At 31.9% G+C, this 26,162-nt stretch overlaps 1 protein-coding gene across 1 annotated transcript; it reads left to right on the forward strand.

The window, feature by feature from the left end:
* The first annotated feature begins 12,661 nt into the window (after positions 1 to 12,661).
* Positions 12,662 to 13,982, forward strand: LOC106715457. Its single transcript, XM_045682248.1, has one exon. The coding sequence runs from the start codon at positions 12,664 to 12,666 to the stop codon at positions 13,960 to 13,962; it is 1,299 nt and encodes a 432-aa protein (XP_045538204.1). The 5' UTR covers positions 12,662 to 12,663; the 3' UTR covers positions 13,963 to 13,982.
* The last annotated feature ends 12,180 nt before the right edge of the window (positions 13,983 to 26,162 follow it).

Here is a 26,162-nt window from a genome sequence, read left to right on the forward strand (position 1 = left end):
CAGTTATTTATAAGCTAACAGCTCTTATATTAGTATATGAAATATACATAAGAATATTCAATGTAAAAAATATTACAATAGAATAAATAAATAATCAAATTTAATTTGTATTCTGTCTTCAATAAAGTATTATATGAAATGATGGGAAGGGGAAATAGATTTGGCGGTGGAAGGGACGCATAGGAAGGGGAAATATCATCTTTCTGTGCGTCTTCTTTTCCGTTAACTAAATGTAAGCAACGCAACTGCATTTGCGGATGTCTAATGGTAACGGTCGCCTTGATATTTCAGTGTATTCAGGTGACAGTTGGCTAGTTTGCCACCTTTTCATATAAAAAATATACGTAATCCAGCTTATATTTCATAACTATTAACTAGTGAATAGTAAAATATGGGGAGGTAGCTTAGAACTAGGAGACGGACATAGGAACTTTTTTATCTTGTGTGCATTTTTTTTTATTCCGCGCGGACGGAGTCGCGGGTAAAAGCTAGTTACTAATAAGATCGTGTATTCTAGTGTCCTATTTTATTAGACATTGCAACATCTAAATTAGGCATAAATTTATTAGATTATAATTTCCGACTACGCTATCGACAGCTATCGACAATCTGCACAGAGCATAAATGAACTTCAATTTAAGCTTGCTGGTAGAGCTTACAGTTCCGGAAGCAAGATCGATTCTATCTAAGTAATTGCTGTTTAAATATTGATTTCTCGTTCACTCTATTGGGTACGCTAACAGTTTATTAATATTGGTATTCGAGTTAATCCAAAGGTAACATGTAGAGACTAAAGTCTAAAGACAAATCTATCTAGAATTAATAATGAAATATATAAGTAACAAACAATACAACGAAAGTGATGCAGAGAGCAGTAAAAAACAATGTAAAGTACTATTATTACGTTAAAAGTAGGCAGCGAGTTGTAACTTTTTTCCTTACTGAAGATACCGTGATGCAACCTGCACATATCTGAGAAGAAATTCAATGATATGTGTGAAGTCAACCAACCCGCACTTGGCCAGCGTGGTTGACTATGGCCTAGTCACCCCTAACTTGGGGTAGGCTCCGAGCCCCACGGTGGGGACGTATAGTGAGCTGATGATGAAGATGTCTATGGGATAATAGAGTAGGGGAAAGGCAGGCGGCCAGTTGTAAATAAGTAAGCTTAAACTTTAAGGTTTACAAAACCTTGTGCACCTGTCGGCAATGGTCACTTCGCTCTTTTAGCGAATCAGGGTAACTTACTCGGCGTTTATTTTAATTTGTTTGAAAGTTGATATAGAGCGTTTCTTATTAACAATTAAAATTTCTACATACATATTTGCTCCTGAACATTATTATTCAGCATACAATCGTCCGTCTGCTTTCCCCGTTATACTTACAATTTTCCCACGATCATTGTTTTCAATAATAATCGCTTGTAAAAAGCTCAGTATTTCTTTCTTAAACCAACTTATCTATATCGTATAAAGGAAGATTTTTATTTAAATTTGAACTCTGATCTGTATGTAATAAGGACGGTTGTTTAGTTGATAATCAGCAGTGTTAAATTAGTTCAATGGTTAATTGCCTCAAAATGTATTCATTTCACGACACGCGCTACATCCGTGTCTTTTTTCAGATGATTATCTTATTATGGTCGAGTACGTACAATAGTTAAAAGCTAGTAATTGTAATTAGTTTCCAGTTTTTTATTACCTAAACAAGACTAAATGTAGATCATCGAAAATGTAAAGAGTAGAAAATGAAATTTTTTGCACGGTATAACAGCAGCGGTTTTTCCAAACATATATAAGGTTCTTGTTGGTTTCCACTGCCGCAATTCTATTAGAAAAAAATAAGATAAAGATATTATTTTGTACTAGTATTTCGGCAGGGTGGAATACCACGGTTATAGAGTGAATATTCATACAATTTATTATTGCTAAAAACAATCTCAAACAAAATGCACTCAAAAGTAACCTAAAAAAACCAATTTCAAACAAAATGCACTCAAAAGAAACATAAAAAACAATTTCAAACAAAATGCACTCAAAAGTAACCTTAAAAAAAACAATTTCAAACAAAATGCACTCAAAAGTAACATAAAAAAAAAATTCAAACAAAATGCACTAAAAATAAACAAAATAATGTCATGAAAACTCTCTAAACTCTAGTAGTTAGTAGTAGGGGCTCAGTTTTCCGCAACTCCACGACAGGCGCGTATTTTGCGTGTCTCTAAACTCTAAAGAAAGTTCTCTTCTTTCTTGTAACATGTCAATATTGTATAATTATTGTTATTTCGCAGTCGGCGTCGGCCGAAGTAAATAGGTGACATTTTATATTTGAGATGTATTAGACATACTTACGTTTATGTCCCTACTTAGGCCGAAACCGACTCCAAAATAACAATAATTATACAATATTGACATGTTACAAGAAAGAAGAGAACTTTCTTTAGAGTTTAGAGACACGCAAAATACGCGCCTGTCGTGGAGTTGCGGAAAACTGAGCCCCTACTACTAACTACTAGAGTTTAGAGAGTTTTCATGACATTATTTTGTTTCTTTTTAGTGCATTTTGTTTGAATTTTTTTTTTATGTTACTTTTGAGTGCATTTTGTTTGAAATTGTTTTTTTAAGGTTACTTTTGAGTGCATTTTGTTTGATATTGTTTTTTATGTTTCTTTTGAGTGCATTTTGTTTGAAATTGGTTTTTTTAGGTTACTTTTGAGTGCATTTTGTTTGAGATTGTTTTTTTTTTTTGAAGTCGGCTATTTTTTTTTCTTAAAATTTTTGTTTTATTTCACAATTTTTAGTGAATTTGAAGTTCAATTACAAATTTCCTTAATACATATAAAGACATAAATAAGACAAATAAAGAAAAGGACTTTCCTATTTAATATGTGTGTACTTCAATTCAAAAACTAATTTAGAATGCATCAGATAACCACTTATCCTTTAAACAATGAAATAATTATCAAAATCGGTATACAAATTGAAAATTAACGAACTAATACATCGTAGCGTGCCTTTAATTTTGTCCAGCCGCGCGCCGCACTAGCATTTTTCGAATGCGCGTAGTTTTTAATAATTTAATATCTTCCAATCTATTGATCAGAATTACATAGTTTAAAGGCTAATGTAATCTGCATTTAATACTCTAGCCATCAAACATATTTATTTGGATAAGGATTCATATCGAATATAATATAATAGCGCCGTAAGCTTACGACGCTGTTTTTCGTGTGCATTTTAATCGAAGTTTGTTCACAATAACATGGTTTTTGTGAAACATCCATAGATGATAGATATAGCCACCGAAGACTTTTATTTAGCAAATTTAAGGATCTATAATTACTCCATACATCATTTTTATGTAAGTCATATAGTTTGACCTACGTAAGCCCAAAAAGCAAAATTGTGCTTTTCGTGTAGCATTTTTCGTTTCCACGTAATTTTATTCTTACGATATCTCCTAAACTATTAGACAGAATGATATAGTTTCAATTGCAAATATAATCTACATTAAATTCTCTTGATAATGAACATGTTTATTTACATAAGGGTTAATACTGAACTCGAATAATAGCGTCGGAAATAGGGCATGAATTTAATTGATGTTTCTGAAGAAAAAAATGGTTATTGTGAGAAAACTATAAAAGATAGATATATGCTATCGCGGACCTTTATTTAGCACATTTAAAGAGCTACAATTCGCCATACATTATTTTTATGTAGGTCCTATAGTTTAGCCTACGTAAGCGCTGAAAGCAAAAATGTCCCTAATTTTCGCAACAAATTTTGAAGCTATATTCAAAATCTACTAGTCTTCTAGTTATTTAAAAAAAAAACAAAAAAATGGGACCCACCTGCAAGCACTTCCTTTCGATTAAAATATTTTTCATCAAAATCGGACCACCAGGGGCGGAGATTCGCGGTAACACACATAAAAAAAAAAATACAGTCGAATTGATAACCTCCTTCTTTTTGAAGTCGGCTAAAAAAGAAAAAATCTCTGCTTCTTTACGTAACGTAGCAAAGCATATTGCCTGAAATAATTCTACACCGCCATCTTAAACGTCAAATCGTACAAGCGGTATTACTGCGAAATAAACATAACAATTACAATAAATTGAAAGATCGAGCCACACTGGGTGGAGTGTTATTAAGATATAAACGACATAATATTAAAAAGTATAAAAAATATCGTCATCCCTGGGATTATCTTTGACGAACAAAGTACAATGTGTTTAAACGGGAATTTTGGTCTCGAAAACCCACGATAAGTCAAAAATATCATTAAGCGACATAACTCAATTATGCAAAACATAAAACTAAATATGTCTTCTATTAAAAAATACTTTTATGAGATGATTTTGTGTACAAGTACATTTTTATGTACGAAAGTCAATTATAAGAAATTTAATAATATTTTCTTCTAATTTTCTAAACCGTGGTATCGGTCTCGACACTCAAAATAACAATTACGCGTTCCCTCCACATTCGAATGAAAATTTTTTCGTTCACATTTTTATAGCAACCACATCTGAATAGGCCTTTTGGCGTCCCCTTTTTAAAGTGGCAAACAGGAATTCAGGTTTTATCGTTAAAATTAATGTAACGATACAAGTCCGACATAATTTCTGGAAAACGTCGCCCTTGTTAGCTGATAGGGAAATAATTTGAAAGTATTTTTCTTTTATAAATTCTCAGCAAAAGAAATTACGTTTATTGTAACAGGATATAATAGTTTAGCATTTATATTACTTCTTTCCGTGAAATATTAGCATTTCACACAACTAAAATTTTTTACAACAATTCATAACTTTCTTTACAACCTAAAATATGGCAGGTGAAGGGATGTACATGGAATGGAAATAGGTCACTTATCTGCTACATTTTAACTTCCTTAAAACAATAGCGATGTCAAATGGCCGTTTGCTATTATGTTTACTCGTATGGCTATTTGAAAAATTCTATATGATTTTACATTAAATCTCCGAGATTTTTTTAATCCGTCATTCGTTGTCAGGTTGTTCGCCCCGACCCCGGCCTCCCCTGCAATCGAAGTCGCTTCAAATGGCCGAGTATAATGACCCAACTATTGTCCTCGCCCCAACGTTCGCGAAGCCTCATTTATTTTTACAACTCTATGGGTTTTTAACAAAAAAAAATGAATAAACGTAAAAAATGACGGACAAGCGGACGCTATAGATGTGTCGGGACGTCACAGTGTCATAATTAGTAATATTCTTTTTTCTAAATAATTTTTACTACTAAACTACTAATTTCTACTGTCAAGTAATTTGTATTAAACACAAGTGAAATAATCTAATAGTCGTCTCGTTATTTTTTTTTTTAAACAAAAATGGGACCCATCTGCAAGCACTTCCATTCGATTAAAATAATTTCTATCAAAATCGGACCAGCAGGGGCGGAGTTTTGCGGTAACAACACATAAAAAAAACAGTTGAATTGATAACCTCCTTCTTTTTGAAGTCGGCTAAAAAGAAGCAAATACAATGATATTTGGGATGTTAAGAGAGACGTTACTATCGCGGTTAGCCATGCTAGTAAATATATATAACCTAATTCAGCAGAGAAAATCACAGAAGAAAACTGACATAACAAGTCAGGTACTAGTAAGGATCTTGAGACACCTTTTTGACATTGTCAGGGAGGCGAAAGTGACAAGTGACGTGTAATTTAGCCTGACTTATGTGAACATAACTGACTGAGTTAGATAACTTTGTCGGTTTATCACATTATTGTCTGTGAAATCTAATTTGTATTGTAATTTTTTATTACAAATCCATAAGAAAACTCTTCAAAAATATCAAAATACTTGTAAAAAATAATTCCACTTCAAAATATTTAATGAATCTCATACCATAAGCCCGCAACCAGGGTAAATTTTACAAGCGACTAATTTGCCCAAAAAAAAAAATAATTAAAAAATACCTGACGCTTATCCAGATCATGAGACAAAGGCCACTTGTGAATAAAATTCATCCGACGGGCTCCAATTATTTTGTCGTCGGTGCCATGTTTACGTTGATCTTCATCCTATCTGGTCGGGACTTGGATGGGCCACTCAAATTTTGCATAACCAATTAGTTCCGTGCAAACTAAAACAGACGTCTTTTGTTATGGTCGCTTTGATAGAGTGAAAGAGGTCGTGGCTTAAGTAAGCTTCGAATTTTCATGCTTTTAGTGTGGTTTAAAAAAATGATAAAATATTTAAAATCAAAGAATAGAATTTTTAATCCAACAGTTGTAAAAACTGTTACAATCTTACTAATCAGTAATTAATATAATGTTCTCTCTAATACCGACGCAGTATGTTTTTATATTATACGATATTTCATTTTCATTAATTTTTTTAATTCATTTCTGTCTTTAATCTTTTATCAATATTTTTTAGTCGCAGCATTTATCTTAATATAGTCTATTAATTTGCCAATTCGTCCCTTCATTATAGGATTAAATTAACCTAACTGAAATTATTATTAGATCTTACTCAGTGTTTAGACAGAACATAAACTATCGGGCAATATAAACTTTCTATTGTCAATTAAACCAGTCACAAGTTCGCATTGGCGCCTCGACTCAAATGTTTGTACGCCACAGTTTGTTTTAGACCTAAGATGTTTTCAGACTAAACACGGACTGTTATTACTGTATAGGACAGTTTGGCTAATGTATTTTAGACTTAAATCAATTACGATGGAGTTTATACGTGATGTTTGAGCTTGTGCAAAATATATTACCATTTTGATGTCAAAAGTGTTCCACGCGTCGTAATTAACATACTAAGTGGTCTTCTTAATTAAGATGCTTTAAAATTATGAATTTAACGTTGAATTTTAAAAATAAACTTCAAATCATTTAAGAAAGCAATTTAATACACAAGAAATCAAAAAAAAAAAATGTCAATACAAAATAAAGGATTATATTGTTTAAATATTTCAATTAAAAAATTATTTATTTCAAAACGTACATATTAAACTTTATCAATTCTCGTTAACAGTCATCTTAATAAATCTACGTCGTTTTTTTATGATTTAAACTCGTTATTTAAGAATAGTCTTGTTCTCATCTTCAAGATTTATGTTAAGTATAATTTGCCATCAGTAAACATGAACGTAATTTAAGAAAGCACATAAAATGAACCCACGGACAATATTTTCAATCAGATCCAATAAATTTTCTGTAATCCTTTCTGTTTGGTCCAAGTTATAACAAGTAGCGTGAAAATTCAATTTTTATTTAACTAAATGGAACATTTCACAATATATTTTTTTAAGTGTGTTCTTCTATTATAACGTATCAAGGTATTTTCATAATCGCCATACCTTCCTTATGAAAACATTGTGGTGACGTGGTCTGTCAATCAAATAACTTGCATATATTTCTTTCAATCAATTTTAAATAATTGATTTCTGACTTCTTAAAAAAAAATTAAACGTTATTAGGTACCTATTTAAATGTCTGTTCTGTACTGCACCGCTGGCGGGGTAACAGCGCGGGGGTCCATATGAGACCTCAAGCGCCGCCCAACGCGTTCTCCTACCGCGCCCATTAGTTGCGCTTGAGCATATCAAACATTTTTGCCAAAAATTTTATACATATTATCTTTCACATTACAATTCATCATCTACTAGAGTCGTATTTTATTTCAATATATAGTACATAAGCTCAATCACATGGTCCTTCGAGCCAGATTTGAACCAGCAACCTATGGAAAAATCAATATCCAAACGCTTGTCGTATTTACTTTGCATCACAAAATCGTTAAGTTCAAAACCAACTACAGCTAACGTAAATGACCAACTCGTGTTTATTATTCCTTGTTTTAATTGAAGCGCAAACATTGGATGGGTAGTCTGTGAAAACAGCGCCACCTGTGCTGGGGGAGATTTGTTAATTCTGTGTTGATCTGTGCGATGAAACTCAATGTAGATAATATGTATAAACTGTAAAAGTAAAAAAACTCTATTTACATCTGTCCGAAAAAGATTTTTAAGGACCTTCTATTCGTAAAATTACGTTTTAAAGACTATAGTCATAGAAGGTGGTAAACGAGTAAGAAACCTTAAATTTGCGTTAAAATAATGAAGCGATCGCTACCCAGAGACATTCGCAATTGCAGATGCGTTGCCTACCTATCGACGGAGAAGGGGACGCACAAGAAAAAGAACATTTCCCTCTACTAAAAGAGAAGTAAAATTAGGCCTCCGTCTAAGTTAATTTGCTACATTCCTTTAACTTAACTTATTATTATAAAATGAAATGAAACCATTTTAAAACTAAAAAAAAACTCAGCTACAAAGATGTAAAACAAAGAAACATAGATCATTACAAAAATGTGTTTGTGGTATTAAATAAAACTGTATTTGTTATAAATTCTTGCATTTTGTGTGGCTACATTTTTTTTTCCGATAATGACACTTATCGTTTTTCTACCTAACTTTACAACAAGGTTTTTCTTTTAAATTTTAAACTTTTTCACCGTAGGGAAGGAAACTCGGAATTGATATTGATGAGGATATTAAATAGTTCCACAACACGTAGAAAACTTTTCCTTTCAATTACAAACTTGTATACGATCATTATATTAAAAAGTTATGTCTAATAAAAGGAAACATAATTCATTTTTTTTATATTCACTAAACAGCAGAAACCCATAATCAATCTAGAGCAATTTTGCTTATCTAAATTTTTTAAGTAACATTTGTAATCTGTTCGCTTTTTTAACAGATGTTAAGATCGACGAACGAAAAACCTGATCCATCATTTAGAAGGAGATATAGTAACATTTTTGTACACCTATAAGGTATCATAATAATGTGCAGATTGATCGTTTGGTAAACTTTGTTTTTTAAATAAAATGTTATCTATATCTAATATATAAAATTCTCGTGTCGCGGTGTTTGTGGTCAAACTCCTCCGAAACGGCTTGACCGATTCTCATAAAATTTTGTGTGCATATTCAGTAGGTCTGAGAATCGGACAATATCTATTTTTCATACCACTATAAATTTTTTTTTTTAACTGCGCGCGGATGAAGTCGCGGTCGACAGCTAATAAATTAATAAAATTAGAGTGTCTGTGATGTGTATCCGTTCGTGATAACGAAAAACAAATTTTTAAAATTATTGTCTGTCTGTGATGTTGGGGATCTCTTGTGGCCAAGACCCTCTTTGGGTCGCTGCCCCAGCAGATTAAGTCTGTCTGCATGTCTGTTTGCAAAGTCGGGTTTGTTCCGGGTAATCTCCGGAACGGCTGGATTGATTTTGATGGTACTTTGATCGGAAGGTATCTGATGCACGCGGGCATATCATAGGCCACTTTTTCCTTTAATTCTACGCTGACGAAGTCGCACGCGACCGCTAGTCTCAATTAATTTAGTGATATAACATGCATAATATAGTATCAAACCTGTAGCAAATTACTTGACTTGGTACATCTCACTGCACTGAGTGGGAAATAAAAAGTAATATTGCGTACAGTTATCTCAGTACGTGTCCTGCAAAGAGCGTGTTAGATGTAGAAGACGAATGATGCTGAAAGACACTATTAGGTTGAAAAAGAAACATGTGGATATCAGTTATACTCGACAATAAGTCATTATTTCTCGAATTAGAGATGGATATTTTTTGGAGTGTTTATTTTATAGAATACTAGCTGTCGCCCGCGACTCCGTCCGCGCGCAGTTAAAAAATGGGGGGGAGTTATGACAAATAGATGTTGCCCGATTCTCAGACCTACTGAATATGCTCACAAAATTTCATGAGAATCGGTCAAGCCATTTCGGAGGAGTACGGGAACGAAAACTGTGACACGAGAATTTTATATATTAGATGGGTTTTAAGAAATCTTCTTAAGTCCTTCGTAATTGAGTACCAAATATGTGTCTAAAAAGACATTAAATTTCTTTCCTAGTTACTTATCTTGTATTTAATATTTATAAAGCATTCGCCTTTATGAAGTAAAAATATAAAATGGATAGACTTTATTTTATAGAAACGCTACACCTATCAGCACAAAGGCATTAAAGTCTTACCATCGCCTCATTTCGATGTACCTATTTATTACAATAAGATTAGTTAGGGTACGTTCACAATTTTTGTTTCTTTTTTTTACTTACGTTTTTTTTTTCAATCACACTGCCACAAACGAAGTATACAATATTGTTTCAGTTCTCTTTAATACCTCAACGAAAGTAATTTAAAATTACAATTCCTAGTACTGTTCAAATTATCGCATTGTTGTATAAAATATTCAAAGGTTGCTAGCAATCACTATGACACATTGCATTTACTACAAAATAGAAACGTAGTAACGAGTATTTGAGTCATTCAAACCTTACTTTAAACTTATCAAGTTACAGAAATGAATCAACAGATACTTTTGATATCGCTAGTTAAATGGACAAGGAAAGTATTAAAATGTTTTAGTCGTGGTAACTATACTATGTATTGTAATATATGTTTTTTTCAACGATAACTACAGAGCGAATGTGAAAGAATATGCTTATTCGTATAGTCAAAGAACATAAATCTAATGTTATAAGTTGATTGGGCTTCTTTTCTTCACCTAATCTAAAAAGATTTACTAACAATTATTGGAGCCATTACAATGTTCACTACATAATAAGTTTTGTTTCTCAATACAAAACAATGTCAATAAGTAAATTACGCTTTAAGTGTAACCGCGACCTTAACCTGCGCAGGCGCAGCTGCGCGATGCGCTCGCTACCGGTTGTGCTCCCTGCCCCGCGCCACTCCGTACTTCCCCGCACCACACTCGCCCTACGCTATCGATCGTAAGTCCAAACGGAAAATTTTATTTTATAACAACCTTTTTTATTAGACACCTTGATTTTATTATGATAATGGCATTTATTTACTGTACCGTAATTTAATTACAAAGTTTATTGACATCTTTAACATCGTACATATTTATTTCACTTGAATATTTTTAGAATTACTGGAATTGCACATTTAATAAATCCAAATTGCTTTTCAATATTAAGATAAATTTATTTTGATTATCATATGTCATTAAATAGTGCTTTATTTATTTCTCATTTATTTCAGTCGGGATATTAAAGTAACTTTATCTTAGGTAAAATTAAATCAATATCATTTTTTAGGGCTGCATTTTATGCGTGATTGTACTACGTTTTCTTACTTCTATTTTGGATCGTAAAGTAAATCTAGATGTTCTTAGATTATTATCATAAAACAGTTAAAGAGTATATAGTTTTTGAATAACGCATAACCCGCATTATGACCTCAGTGGACTGCGACACACGTGACTTACTAACGCAATTCTAAATTTATATATTATCATCTTTAAAGAAAGACTGGAAAAACAGTTCGTATAATGTTAACTGGTTACATAATTTCGAAAAATCTCTGTTGTTTAAAATAATGAACAAAAAATCCTTAATCAAATGATAAAATCCCCTTTAAACTTTCTTCCATGGCCTTGAACCTTCTGAATTTCTATAATCTATGATTTTTTTCCATAATTTTCATCTTAATTATTTGTTTTTAATACTATTTTGAAAGTTTTAGTCATTTCTTCCTTTTAGATCTCTCAAAAGATCGTGTTTCTGCTTAAGAATTGCATTGACGGACAGTAAGTAAAGCAAATTATACGAATGCATCCTACGGTTACTTAGTCCGTGACAGCGTAGCGCGGCTGCGCAGGCGCATGTCCCCTCCCCGCCTCCTACACTCCCCCGATCCCTTCGCTCTCCCCCGCGTATACGCTGTCCGCGTGCGTAAACGTGACCCCGTCGCTTGAACTCAACTACGTCTCAATGTTTTGTTTTGTATGCTTTTTGTTCTTGTTAAGTTGTTGATTTAATCAAAGGTACCATGTTTTTTTTTTTATATTGGGATCAAATAAACAGTAAATGTACGTTGATCTTTAGCGAATAGTGAATTCGCAACACAATCTGAGGATGTGTTTCCTGTATTTAGAATTTAAAAAAAGTTGAAGAATTGTAATTTATACTACTTTAATTAATTTCATTTGAACAATTAATATTAGATTTATTTTTAGCCTTACAAATATATATGCATACTCTTCGATAATAATTGTTGATAGTCCATAGTGAAATATGTCATCCTGTCCAGAAATCTATTAGGCCAATGTGTCAATGTCACCAAAATTCAACACTGTAAATAAATCAACATGTTTTCGTCAACTGAACTAAATTATAAATATAGAACAAAATGAAAACTTAAGAAAATTTCTTCCAATGATCCTTAAAAATCAAATACTCATATTTAAGACAAAAAGAAAGAAGTTAACAGACGTAAGAACACAACAGAATTTCTTAAAGATGTCGATGAGGCTGCAATTGATAGATTATCATTATTAGTATTAATATAGCTATCACCCGCGACTCTATCCGCGCGGAATTAAAAAAAAACTTGATAAGTAGCCTATATGTTCTTCCAGACTATGTTCTACATCTATGCTGAATTTCAGCAAGATCCTTTGATCCGTCTGGAGGTACGTAGTAACAAACATCCATCCGAACATCCAATATTTAGCATTTATAATATTAGTAAGATTTGGTGTTCATTAATAACTATTACGAAGTAAATAAATAGCATTAAGTTAAAATACCTATTTCATACAATTTACAGGAATAATAATGGAACAAATCTTTATGATAGAAGTTTTCGTAAAAAAAATTATATTAAAAGTAGAACCACCACAGAAGGACGAATATGAGCTAAAACTGGAAGAAGAAGAACGCAGGAGGGAAGCAGAAGCTTTAGCCGCAGCGGAAGCTGCCGCCAAAGGAAAAGGGAAAGGCAAGGGAAAACCTGCCGGTAAAAAAGGAAAAGGAAAAAAGGGAAAAGAACCGCCTAAGCCATCTGAAGAAGAAATGAAATTTATGCAAACATGTACATTGCAAATGAATTGTTTACCGCTATTTGACTTTTACGTAGCGCATGATAACTTTATTCCTCCTCCACCACCACCACCGCCTGATAAAAAAGGTAAAAAAGCAAAACCGAAAAAACCAAAGAAAGGTAAAAAAGGCCCTCCTCCAGTAAAAATAGTTTTACCTTCAGACCCTTTGCCTCAACCACCATATTTCGGGGTGGGTAATTCAGTTATGTTTTTATCGCGACCATCAAAACTCGAAGAAGTTCTCAGCCAGACTCCTATTTATATAACGGTATGGAACAGAGACCAAGAATTTAACTGTATTGGTTTTTGCAAAGTTGATTGGCACTATTCTTTCTTTGAATGTTTAAAAAGATCTGCAGAACTAAACCCCGTGAACATGGATAAAGGGGAATTCAGAGATACATCAAAAACTGAAATGATAAGCAATACAATAGAGCTAACGAGATATTTGCAATGCGAAGAGGATTTGAAACCTTCAGGTGAAATAGAATTCTATATTCGTTTGACGTGTATGGGTAATAATGTGATCAGTTATTTCGTTGCTTTACCGGAGATGGACCGAATACCTGGACGAAAATATCTTAATGATGAATTGAAGCTTAAAGATTTAGAAGTTGTAAGACACTGGGATGGAACTACTATTGATGCCCTGCCTCCTGTAGCATACTTTTTCGGTGCACCTGATATAAGTAAAGAGCCAATCCGACCGGTGGAAGAACCGACAGTCTACGAAGAGTTTACCGCACCGTTTACATCTAGTGAGCTCACAATACTAGCGATGGGCTTCCCCAAGGGTCCATGTGGGGGCACAAATTGTCCCAAACGAATGGAATACCGTGGCAGTCAACATCAGTTCATTCATGGCCAAACTGTAAAAGGAAAATATCAACACGGTCAATTTGTAAATAAGAGAGATGTTCACGGACCTTGCGGTAGACTGGATTGTCCATTGGCTAAAAAAGTAAGGTCGTACCTTTGTACTGAGGGCAGTTACAAGCCATGTAAAAAGCCTTGTCCGAAAGATTATTATTAAATTAAAAACAGAAGATATACCTCGTCCTTTTTACTTGATATGTAAAATTTCAAATAAAATTAAAGCTAATAAAAGTATTTTTGTAAAAGTTGTTTTATTATCAACGCCTATTTAAAATTTTCATAATTCCGTATCAATTAGTGCGATTTAGAACGGTGCCCAAAAAAAGGAACAAAACGCAATCAGTGAAAACAAGATTTCCTCGAAGTGATCATCGTATGTGATATTTAACACGGCCAAGTCTCTGTTCTCTTGGCACACATATCATGTCAAATACAATCTTACTTTCATCGATCACATCTGAAATTTAAACTCTATTTTCAACTCCATAAGGAATGTATTTACCGCACAAAATATGTTGCATTTTGAACTAAATCGTTGTAATTATTAGCGTTATTTTGACGCCCGCAATTTACGCGTTACGCCCCGTGAGCGTGAATAAGGTCGAAATCAGGACATCATTTAAAAGGATTGCATTGTATTGAAAAAGTGCATTGTTTTATGTGAACTTTAAATGTATGACTGTTGCGTGTCGCATTTCACTTTTACAGAGTATAATAACAACAACACAACCCAATCTCACTTATTCCATGTTCATATATCTAGGAATATATTTATACTTGACGGTTTCAAGTGCTTTTATTACTGCTCTTCGTGAGTCTTTGACCAGTATAAGTCCGTCTTACGGTGGGTTTCTAAGACCAAAATGTCCATTTAAAACATGTTATCTCTGTTTTGTTTAAGACAATGACAGGAATGACGATATGTTTTATACAGATATTTTGGTCTCAGATACCCACAGACAACCCCGACACTGTCCCTTACTTTCGCGACATAAATTCCAACATAATATTATGTTTAATATAACCTCTTGATCATCAAAATCTTAATCTAAGGCTACACATTGATGACAAACAATAATGCATAGAATAGGTAGAGTTATACAAATAAAATCTAAACTTAAATATCTATTCTGGGAAATTCTATTTTTATTTATTTTAATAGGTACACAATACAGTTTAAAACCATTACATAGTTTTAAAAAATTACATAAAGTAAGTTCAAGAAACTAGGTTATAAACCAATGTGAGTGTACACAACATGATTATACAATGTAAAACAAAAATGAAAAGAGTGATAAAAAAGTGGTAAAGTGCATATTAAGTACTTAAAAATTAACTATGTTTAACAGTTATATTTATATTTTATATAGCAATCATCAAGTCTATCAACAAGTTTATTATGATGATGAATACTACTATTAAATACTAATAAAAAATAAATAATAATTAATTACTATACTAATATTAATACTATTAACTTATACATAAAACATATATTGTTTAGAATATATAACACAAAAAACTTTATTAGAATATAATTGCAAAATGTATGATTAAAATTGTTAAATTACTTCAACGATATTTGAAATTAGATCTTTATAAATTAAGTAAAACAAGACAAGAATAAAATGCATCTTAGAATATTTTGTTACGAGAGTTTTAAGATCACAAACAATGAAGTTTTAAGACGCCTGATAGAAGATGATAAGCAAATATTACGTTTGATATCCGATTCTAAATTAACAATTAATACGGAAATACAAAATACCTAACTAATATGATAAATGCGAATGTTTAGATGGATGGATAAATGTTTTTTTAAGATACCTCCGAAACGGCTCAACGGTTCTTGATGAAATTTCGCATAGATGTAGAACATAGTCTGGAAGAACACATAGACGGAGTCGCGGACGACAGCTAGTCTTTAATAAAAACCCTACAGTTGTTAAGCGATAAACAGCTAATTATTATGTATCTTGTATTCATATGTTTAATATTATATGCAAATTTTTAATGAAAAAATTATCATAGAGTAATGACGTAATAATGATTAACTGACCACACCCTGTCGAAACAGTTTTAACAGATAGTGAATCATCATCACGCTTGCAATACACCAATGGGAGTAATTAGAGAGTATGAGTCATTTGTCAGACAATGAGAATTCTAACGTGGAAAGCAAAAATTTGCATAAAATTAATATATTGCGAATTTTTATTTCAACATATACAATGTTTAAAACTAATTTAAAAGTGTACGGTTTATAAATTAGTAATGTTTAATTGAAGTCGAGGATATAAAAAGATATCTTGATATATAAATATTTATAATGTTAAGTAATAAATTTAATATTAGAAATGCAAATGTTTAGATGGATCGATGAATTTTTGTTAGAAGGTATCTCCAGAATGTTAAAATTTGGCACAGATATAGAACATAGTCTGGAAGAACACATAGCTTTATTTTTTTTTTTAATTACGCTCGGACAGGAGTCCCGGGCGAATGCTGTTTCTGCAGAACGGATAAACGGATCTTGTTAAAATTTGGTACAAATGTAGAACATAATCTAGAAGAACACATTACTTAGTAATGAAGTTTTGTTTTTTTAAATCCGCGCGGACGATGGCGCACAAAATGTGTCAAAAAATTAACTTTTATAATGTATCATATAATCTATCCACTATTTAATAAAACAATCAAGCTATCAATGCCCAAAAGGGGGTAAAAAGATTCGATTTCAAATCAAACATATCATACCACGATAAAATGTTAGTTGTATTACATTCCTAATTAAATATTAGAACAAATGCTACCAATATGGTACTTCCAAACTTAATGTTCGTTATTTATATTAATTAGACTAGCTGTCGCCCGCGACTCCGTCCGCGCGCCGTTAAAAAAAAATGAAAAATAGATGTTGGCCGATTCTCAGACCTACTGAATATGCTCACAAAATTTCATGAGAATCGGTCAAGCCGTTTCGGAGGAGTACGGGAACGAAAACTGTGACACGAGAATTTTATATATTAGATTTAATGATAATTAATCAGTTAATTTATATCAATTGATTAATATTTATAAACTTACACAAAACCGTTAAACTAAAGTTTGAATCGCCAATAGCCTAATGGCAGAGTATACCAAACTAACGGTCGTGGGTTCGAAGCCCGCCGTTCGATGTAATGTGATTCTATATTATTCCATATCAAAGCACAGTCATCATCATCATCAACTCACTACACATCTACATTGAGGAGCTCGGAGTCTACCTTAAGTTAGGGGTGACTAGGACGTAGTTAACCAATCTGGCCCAGTGCGGGTTGGTTGACTTCGCATCGCGATGTTTTCCTTCACCGTCGGATAAACGTTCTAGCACAAATTTTGAGCAAATTTGTAATAGTTACATGTAACACAAATGTATGTAATATTCTTTCTAATATTATGTCGTATAACTTTTAAGGGTAGTTAAAATTACCTTTTATGTTAAAATGGCAGAGATCTCTTGGGTGGAAAACTCTCGTCTAATTGAAAATATTTCAAACAGTTACCACAAGTGGTGAGGGTGGCAACAACATTAAAACTTTTCCGAGGTGGCTTTTTGTTCAATAAAGACTCGGGTCCAAAACACAAAATAATTAATTTGGTTTCAAATATTTCATTGTGCAATAAAATTGGCTGCCCTTTGTCTTATTACTGTGTTATTAACAGAACCTGACCGTTTTGTAGTTGCGGAGAATATTTTATTACTCTTTATTCCTTATTAATTTACTATTAAAATGCAAGTAACATTTAAAAAAATATCTAATAAAAGTAACAAAATTACGTAAAGTTAAACATAAATTAAAATATAATAACGAAAATTTTTAAATAAGTATTCTCACAGTTGAATCCTTACTGACATTGTAAAGCGTAAGTAACTCTGTCACGTTTTCACGCCAAAATGACTTAACAGATTTAAATGAAATTTGGCACACAGATAGTCTAGATCCTGTGAAAGGATATAGGCTACTTTTTAATGCGAAAATTGGGTTGTAAGAGGTCAAAAGTGGGGGTAGAATTATATATGGAAGTATCGTCATTTCTACAGTTAGAAGCTTGAGACTTTTTTAAAAGTATTATTCAAAGTTAACAAAAGGTAATAGGGGAAAAAAGTTCGTATGTGAATATGTGAATATTTTGTAAGTTTAATATGTTACTTTGTTGGAATATTTTATAATTTTAAGAAAAATAATTAGCCTCAATAATTAAAAATGCCACCCGAAGACAGTATTTCACGCAGGCACAGCTAGTAGTGTATATGAATGCAAGCCCTAAAAATACAATAAAAAATCTTGTTGAAAAAGAACAAGGAAATATTATTTTGGGCAATCCCTAGAGTCTTCGTCACTATAATATCATACGAATATTCAAAACAATATTTAACTTCGATCATGATTAGTTTAAAACTGACCAGAACTAATCAACGTTACCATACGAAGTTACTTGCTGATTAAATTCAAAGTTCCACCATTGCACTAATGAAAGCGGTGGATATCGTCCAATGTAGTGACGTAGAGTTCTGCATACAACTTTCGCAGATGAAGTAATTAAGGTATATTGCATTTGTCCAGGTGAATGACAGCTCAATATAGTACATGCTTTCGGTGGCTTAAAGCACAGGACTAGTTCTACTACTAGTTCTACTAATAAAATATGATTTAAATTAAAAACAATCTTTTTTTAATGTGGTACTCAAAAATGATGGTGTACTCAAGAATAGAAATGATGTTCAATCGTTCTTATGTTCGAAAGTTTATTTTGTCCCTACTTTTGTGAGTAACTGTGATTTGAACCCCTAATTACCGTTGGTTTTTGAAACCAAAATCTCCGTATAAAACATATCGTTATCTGTGTCATTATCTTTGACAAAACAGAGATAACAATATGTTTTATACGGAGTTTTTGGTCTTAGAAACTTACGATAAATCACAAAAATGTTTTATCATGTCTATTATCAACTGATAAATGAACAGAAATAATTTCTTGGTAAAATAAATCAAAATTAGTTACAAATTAATTAATGAATTTTATTTTATTTATTTATTAACTCTTATTGCTATTATTAATTATAGACGTGACTAAAAATTTTTCTCATTGTAATATTTATTTCGCACTTTTATTGGTATTTTTTTCATTGAATCTTTAGACATTAATCGTTAATTTCACAAACAAAAAGAGTCAAGTTTCCGTTCCCAATAGACCATAGACCTACCACAAAGTAAAAAAACCATCTAGAGGTTGTAATAAAAACTATAATTAAATCTAATTTATCATTGTCAAAGCCGTGTATTTGAAAAGTCATCTCCGCTACAGCTCTGTAGGTTAAACAGTTAATAAACATTGAAGAAATCATAGCACGGTATAGGCAATCATTTGGTCACAATAGGAGACATTTTAAGATTAATATTGGTCATTTGGACCCTATTAACATTGTAGGGTCAACCGCAAGTTAATCCAAACTTATCTTATCACTTAAAAAAATTCATAAACACCTTTAACGTAATGGTAATAGAGTTTCCAATGTTTAATTTATAATATTACAAATTGATAAAGACGGGATGTCGATGTGAACTATTCAAAAGTTCCTAATTATAATTTGAATCGTTTAGGAGTTAAATATTTTCGGCGTCAAACAGACAAATAAAAAAAATTTTTGAAGACATCGTCTCGGGTTTGATCAACAGAGCGGAAGAACAGGGAATGGCATCGACTAAACATGTTATATTAAAAAATATATTGTCACTGCGACTCAATTATTTTGTACTAAAAACTTATAGTTACCATTAAAATATCTACTAAGTCACAATAATTCAGTGTGATAATATGAAAAAAAATAGGCTAACAATAATTAAAGAACAAAACATTTCTGTCTCTATAATTATCTAAAATTTATAATTTCTCAGCCTTTATAAACATAAAAAACTAATGACTCACATTAAAAAATCAAGGTATCGTAATAAAAATTTGAAAATTAAAATTCAACACGCATCCACACATTTCCGTTTCATCCCGACGAATGAGTCATACGGTCGCAAAGTAGAACGGTTGGTACGAATAGGCACCGGTGGAAAAAAGCTAACGCCGGTGTGTACTCGCGTTATCTGTTGCATCAGATGTTATACAGCATGTTCCTAAATATGCACGTGAGTCATATATAGTGTTACTATGCGAAACTGACGGTATTTAGCGTGGCAATGTTCACGGTGTGTTTCTTTTTTGATTATAGGTGTAGTTTTTTTTTTTTTTATTTACAATATAACTCTTCGGTTATTGTCAATTTATTGACCCTTAATTTAAATGTTTTAATGCCTTCTTTACTAGTTTTTTAATGTTACATCTCACCAAAATTCTTTAATTTTTTTATAATTATATATTAAATTAAATGTATATGAAATAATTAAAATTTGCTTTGAAATTTAAAAATAAATTAAATAGAATTTATTTTTAGATTAAAAGATTTAATTTAATTAACTAAAAGGAAATTTTAAATGTATACACAAATGTAATAATTGAATCAGTCGAGTAATATAGGTAAGTTCATGCAATTTTGGAGAGAACAGTGCTAGCCAAACCAATCTATGGCGTCTGGTATACATTGTCTAGACTAGACAGTGACGTTCTACAGTATTGTGTTTGTGAATCGTAAAGATGTACCACCATGGTGTTAGTTGTTAGTGATGTAGAGATAAAACTACTCTTACATAAGTAAATGTTTAAATTACTTTTACTATATTAAAATTAGTTAATCTTTAAATCTTATCTATTTATCTATATATATAAAAGAAAGTCGTGTTAGTTACACTATTTATAACTCAAGAACGGCTGAATCGATTTCACTGAAAATTGGTGGGCAGGTAGCTTAGAACCAGGAAACGGACATAGGATAATTTTTACTCCGTTTTCTATTTTTTATTCCGCGCGGACGGAGTCGCGGGTAAAAGCTAGTTATAACTAAATGTCAATTACTATTGTTATATTTTATTATTTGCTTCAGAACGAAAATAATATGGTCCTAAGTCGTTCATGTAAGCTATAACTTTAAAAAAAACACTCTTCCCTGTTTGTTTTTTTACGTTGTTTAATTTTATAATAAGTTTTTGAATTTTTTGTCAATTCCAAAGTATTTTAGTCTGCATGCTTTTATCGCATGTTTTAAAATAATATGAAAAAAGTAATAATCGATAGCAATCATGAACCTGCGTAATATATCAACCTGTATAGGCCTGCGCCAGCGCAGATGAGTCACCCAACGATCGACAAACTCTCACGACAAAGGAAGAGAATTAAAAAAATAAATACCTATACATTAGAGTACTACAAATTGACCGTTCAATGTTAACTATGATGTATACTCTGTTATTAAATTGTCTTTGAGTACTTTACAGAAAATTCCAAAATGGATATTAACATTGTCGTAGATTCGACACGTAAAAACATGACTTGATGATATCCACTACTAGAAAAATTATGAACTATAATTTTATACGATTCAATTACATAACATAAAAATGTACATATTGAAACTTTGACATTATGACATTCGTCACTCAACATAGACTATCTATCTAATCATTACAAAAAACTGTAATTAAGAAAATTGCATGCATTTTATACGATTATTAGACGTCTTCCAAAACTCTAATAAACTCTTACAAGTAATTATAAGTACATTTCTAAAGAAAACATAAAAAATATTCTCAAAAACATTTCCCATCATAAACTTAAAAAAAAAAGAATACTTAGATTTATGAGGGTTTTGATTTACAAGCTATAAACTAGCAACACCATTGTCCGTTGACATTTTGACTTTTTTAAATAGAGCAACATTCTTTCTGTCACGTATCAAGAACCGTTATTTCAAATAAAACCGTATAATGATCGATTAGCTCGTAATTTTTCTGGACGTTTAAGCGGCCATCTTTAAAAAAATAAAATACAATGTTAGCACAATAGTGTATTGCTCGTTTTAAATGAAATTTTTATCTCGTCGTAAAGTTGTGTAACGATTTTTATGACTTTATTTATCATACATTCACTGCTGTTTATAACAATAGTGTACAGACATATTTAAAGTACTTATTTAAAAGAATTCAGTGCATTTTGAATGTAACCAGAAGCATTAATTTACGTACTAAATTAATTTAATTTGAAACAGAAAGAATAAATAAAAAATGGTAATCATTCCTAATCACGAGTTTGCAATATTTTTCACGTTAAATTATATAACAAACTAGCTGTCGTCCGCGACTCCGTCAGCGCGCAGTTAAAAAAAAAAATGAAAAATAGATGTTGGTCGATGCTCAGACCTACTGAATATGCTCACAAAATTTCATGAGAATCGGTCAAGCCGTTTCGGAGGAGTATGGCAACGGAAACTGTGACACGAGAATTTTATATATTAGATAAGGATGGAAGAACAAATTAAAAAGAACCTATACTGGCATTTGTTAGCTACAGTTTCTACACGACTTCGAAATTCATTTTAAGATATCTATAAAGTATATTAAAGTAATATATCACTGAATCAACACTCATAAATCGATTTCGAAGGCGCTCAGTGTTTTAAATTGACTTTAAAATACATTGTAAGCAATCTTATTCAGCACTAAACATAACGCTAACGTCTTTATGGACCATTACTAAGTCCTGACTGCTCTCACTAAGCATTTCCAAGATTCACTTATGGAGCGAGCTATTGTTCTATTATATTGCTGTCAAAAGTATTGTTTTAGTTTTGGACAAATGTTTAATTAAGAATTTATTGTACGTCGAATTAACGACAGGCAAAAAACGACAAAGTATAAAACTTAACATAATTGATGTTTCTAAAGAAAAAAATCGTTATTGTGAGAAAACTATAAAAGATAGTTTTATGGTATCACGGACTTTTATTTAGCACATTTAAAGAGCTACAATTCTTCCGTACATCATTTTATGTAGGTCCTATAATTTAGCCTACGTAAACGCTGAAAGCAAAAATGTGCCTAATTTTCGCAACACATTTTGAAACTAAATTCAAAATCTGCTAGTCTTCTTGTTATAAAAAAAAAATGGGACCCATCGGCAAGCACTTCCTTTCGATAAATTTTTTTTTTATCAAAATCGGACCACCAGGGGCGGAGATTCGCGGTAACACACATAAAAAAATACAGTCGAATTGATAACCTCATTCTTTTTGAATTGGGCTAAAATAGTAATAAATCAATGCAATGATAGGCCAATGATTTTTTTGCCCTTTTTGTTAAGTATATGAATTATTTTAAAAGATAGTCGCTAACACGTCAGTTTTTTGGCTTCAGCAATTCCATATCTAGTCAAAATATAACGGTGTTATTTTAAACTTCTTTACAAAAAAAAAACATAGTCCATTGTAATTTTTCTATGTAAACAACAATTACCAATTTACGAAACATGCTCGAAAACATTAATATCATATCAAAACAAGATATGGGGGCGGTTGACTGATACCCGTAACAAGTTCATTTGAACAAAAGATCGGAGCGTTCGTCGATGAAGGATGTCGAAAGATGTAAAGTGGTCACAAATGAGTCGTACACTGTTTACTTTTGATAAAGCTCTGATGGAACTTGGCACAATACATGAGAAAATCAGTGGAACTAATTTTTTTTTTTTTCCATATTGCTTTCAATCCTTTAAACAAAGACCGAGTGTAGAAGAAACAGGTTTGTTTTAGCTTACGATTGTGGTTTAATGTTTTTGTGCAAACTTAAAAGCTTCATTTATGTCGAGATTATATAAAAAAATCACGTAAAGGAAAGTTGTAAAAATGATTCAAAAGAATTTTTGGAACGAATTATCTATCTATAAAAGTTCTTTTTATTTCTTACTAGCAATTTTTGATGTTTAAACACTTGGTGAAAAAATGTTAAAAAAAAGTTTTTTTTCTAAACCGCTATAGTGTTTCTTTTTGTACCAGACAGCTATTAAGATAACAAGTGCGAGTCGTCAAATTTTAATAAAAACCTCCTTTGTGGTCGCTGGCAACATAACGAGCTTTATGTCGTAGTCGATTGCAACGCTCATAGCTTTTGAAACACACGATAATAATATTGTCTTTGTTTTATATATTTATTTATTTTAACTTTTGGCCTAATTAAAGGAGTTCATTGTAGGATATGTTCACTTTCAGAGATATTACTCGTAGATTTGTTACTCGCCTGTTGTTGTTATTGTCGCCTTTTTTCATTTCGTTTATCATTTTTTGTTTTAAAAAATTTTAAAATCTAAGGTAAAATGTTGACGACAAAATGTTTATAAGCCTTCAATCATGCAAAGTGGTTGGGACGGTAACAAAATAAACATCTCCGTCACTTACCTCCCTCAACACTGTCTGTCTGTCTATATATCTGTCTGTCAGTATCTATTTAGGAATAAGCATTATGTTAATACGAGAAGTTATAAATACTTAGTGATTACTTTTCCAGAATAATAAAACAGTATCTTTCATGTATTTGAGTTTTTTTTTTTTTTTTTTTTTGGAAATTGTAGAAAAATTCTACTAAACCGGCAAAAGTTCACTGAGCCGACGGCCAACCTCCATTAGTGGAAAGGAACGTAGATAAAGGGAGAGAGTAAATATAAGATTTTTTTTAATATTTCGTCTTAGAATTTAACATTTGCTAAAGGAAATTTGTTTACTCAGATTAATGCCGAAACCCATGTACTCTTCCCTCATTATTTTAGAAAACATAATTTTAACTATGGGATGAGTAGAAGCCCACATTTACTTTCAGTATTTCATTGGCTATAGATGCATTTTCTGTCACATTTAAGTCTCGTGAGTCCTTAAAGATATATTCAAATAACGAACATTATTCATCGAAAGCAAATGCATAGTAAAATCTAAGACATGTCCGAGGTTATGTTGGATATATGTATAATATTTCTGTCATTGAATGCATTATGCAGAAGGTCGCCTTTGTTTCACGTGAATCAGACGCATGCGGGTTCGCGTGATTTAAAATGTGGAAAATTTTATGTCGGCTTACGTTACATTTGCGTAACATACTGGTATAGGCATATAAAACATCTTGAGGACATAGTATATGTCAGAAAATCTTGGGTGAAGTATGAACTCAAGTAAAAAGTAAAAAAATAATTTAATATTTTATTAAATTTTACAAATGTTTGACAAGTTACTTTTAACACTATTTTTTTATAAATTATAGGGGGGCCAAATAGTTGGCGGCCACCTGAATTCATCGGAATAGTTAAGCGACCACTGCCCGACGACATCATGCAATTACAGATGCATTGCCTACATATAGTAGACGGAGGAGAGGACGCATCGAAAGAGGATTCTCTTCCTATGCGTCCTCTGATAAATCCACTGTCTGTTCCCATCATTTCCTTATAAGGTAATGGTAGGAAGAGAACGTGAACTAAAATTAGGCATTCGGCACATCACCCATACGAATCGTGGTATTGCTTTCACTTCACGCCTGTCTTCTATGTAATCGTGGTATTGCAACGTTCGACCCGGCTCCTTCGTTCTCCCAACAAATATTGTTGTTGCGGGATCTACTACTATCAAAATAATGATCATTTTGACATTGGTTTCCGTAAATAAAAAACAAAAGAGGCTTATGTTTACGCATAAATGACTTAAAGATAGTGTTGAATTTAATTGCAGTCAGTAAATAAGCTTTTGAATTACGTTTAACATTTTTTATAATTTACATGATGACTATATCAACGACCCTCCCTCACTAATGTGTAAAACACCATTCAATACATTGCAAATCTACAACTCTAACGAAAAAAAAAATCAAGTTGAACATTGCAAAATATACTTTAAAGTATAAAAGAGAAAATACATAATTGCATGCAGTCGTATAACCGAAAACGTAACTAATCCATCGGTAATGGATGCATGCATTGAAATCAATCGCAGGTGTTCAAGTGATTTGACTTTTTTTCCCTTTACGTACTGGATTCGTGTCTATTGTCATCCTCACGTCTGTTCTATCGAGCTCTTTTTGTTCTGTCCCTACGTGTTGTATGTTTAACTTTCACAGACGTTTACAATGTTTTTTTTATTGTTTCATTTTTAAAATGTTAGGTTTTTTCAAATAAGGATTTTGAATTTGGAAGGACGCAAATTGTGTTTACTCGTACTTTAAGAAATGGAAGATTTTTATTTTGAATCATAGATTAAGCATAGAGCATACGAGAATATTTAAACTTAAACCTGGCTAATGTCCCTTTACTTGTAAACCCGTATGTATGATAATATATATACATCTTGAAGAAAGACCGTTCTAGCCAAGTTTATAATTTTCTGACTGAGACCTACTT

Source organism: Papilio machaon, chromosome 18 (genome assembly GCF_912999745.1).
Source record: "Papilio machaon chromosome 18, ilPapMach1.1, whole genome shotgun sequence".
Taxonomy (NCBI): Eukaryota; Metazoa; Arthropoda; class Insecta; order Lepidoptera; family Papilionidae; genus Papilio; species Papilio machaon.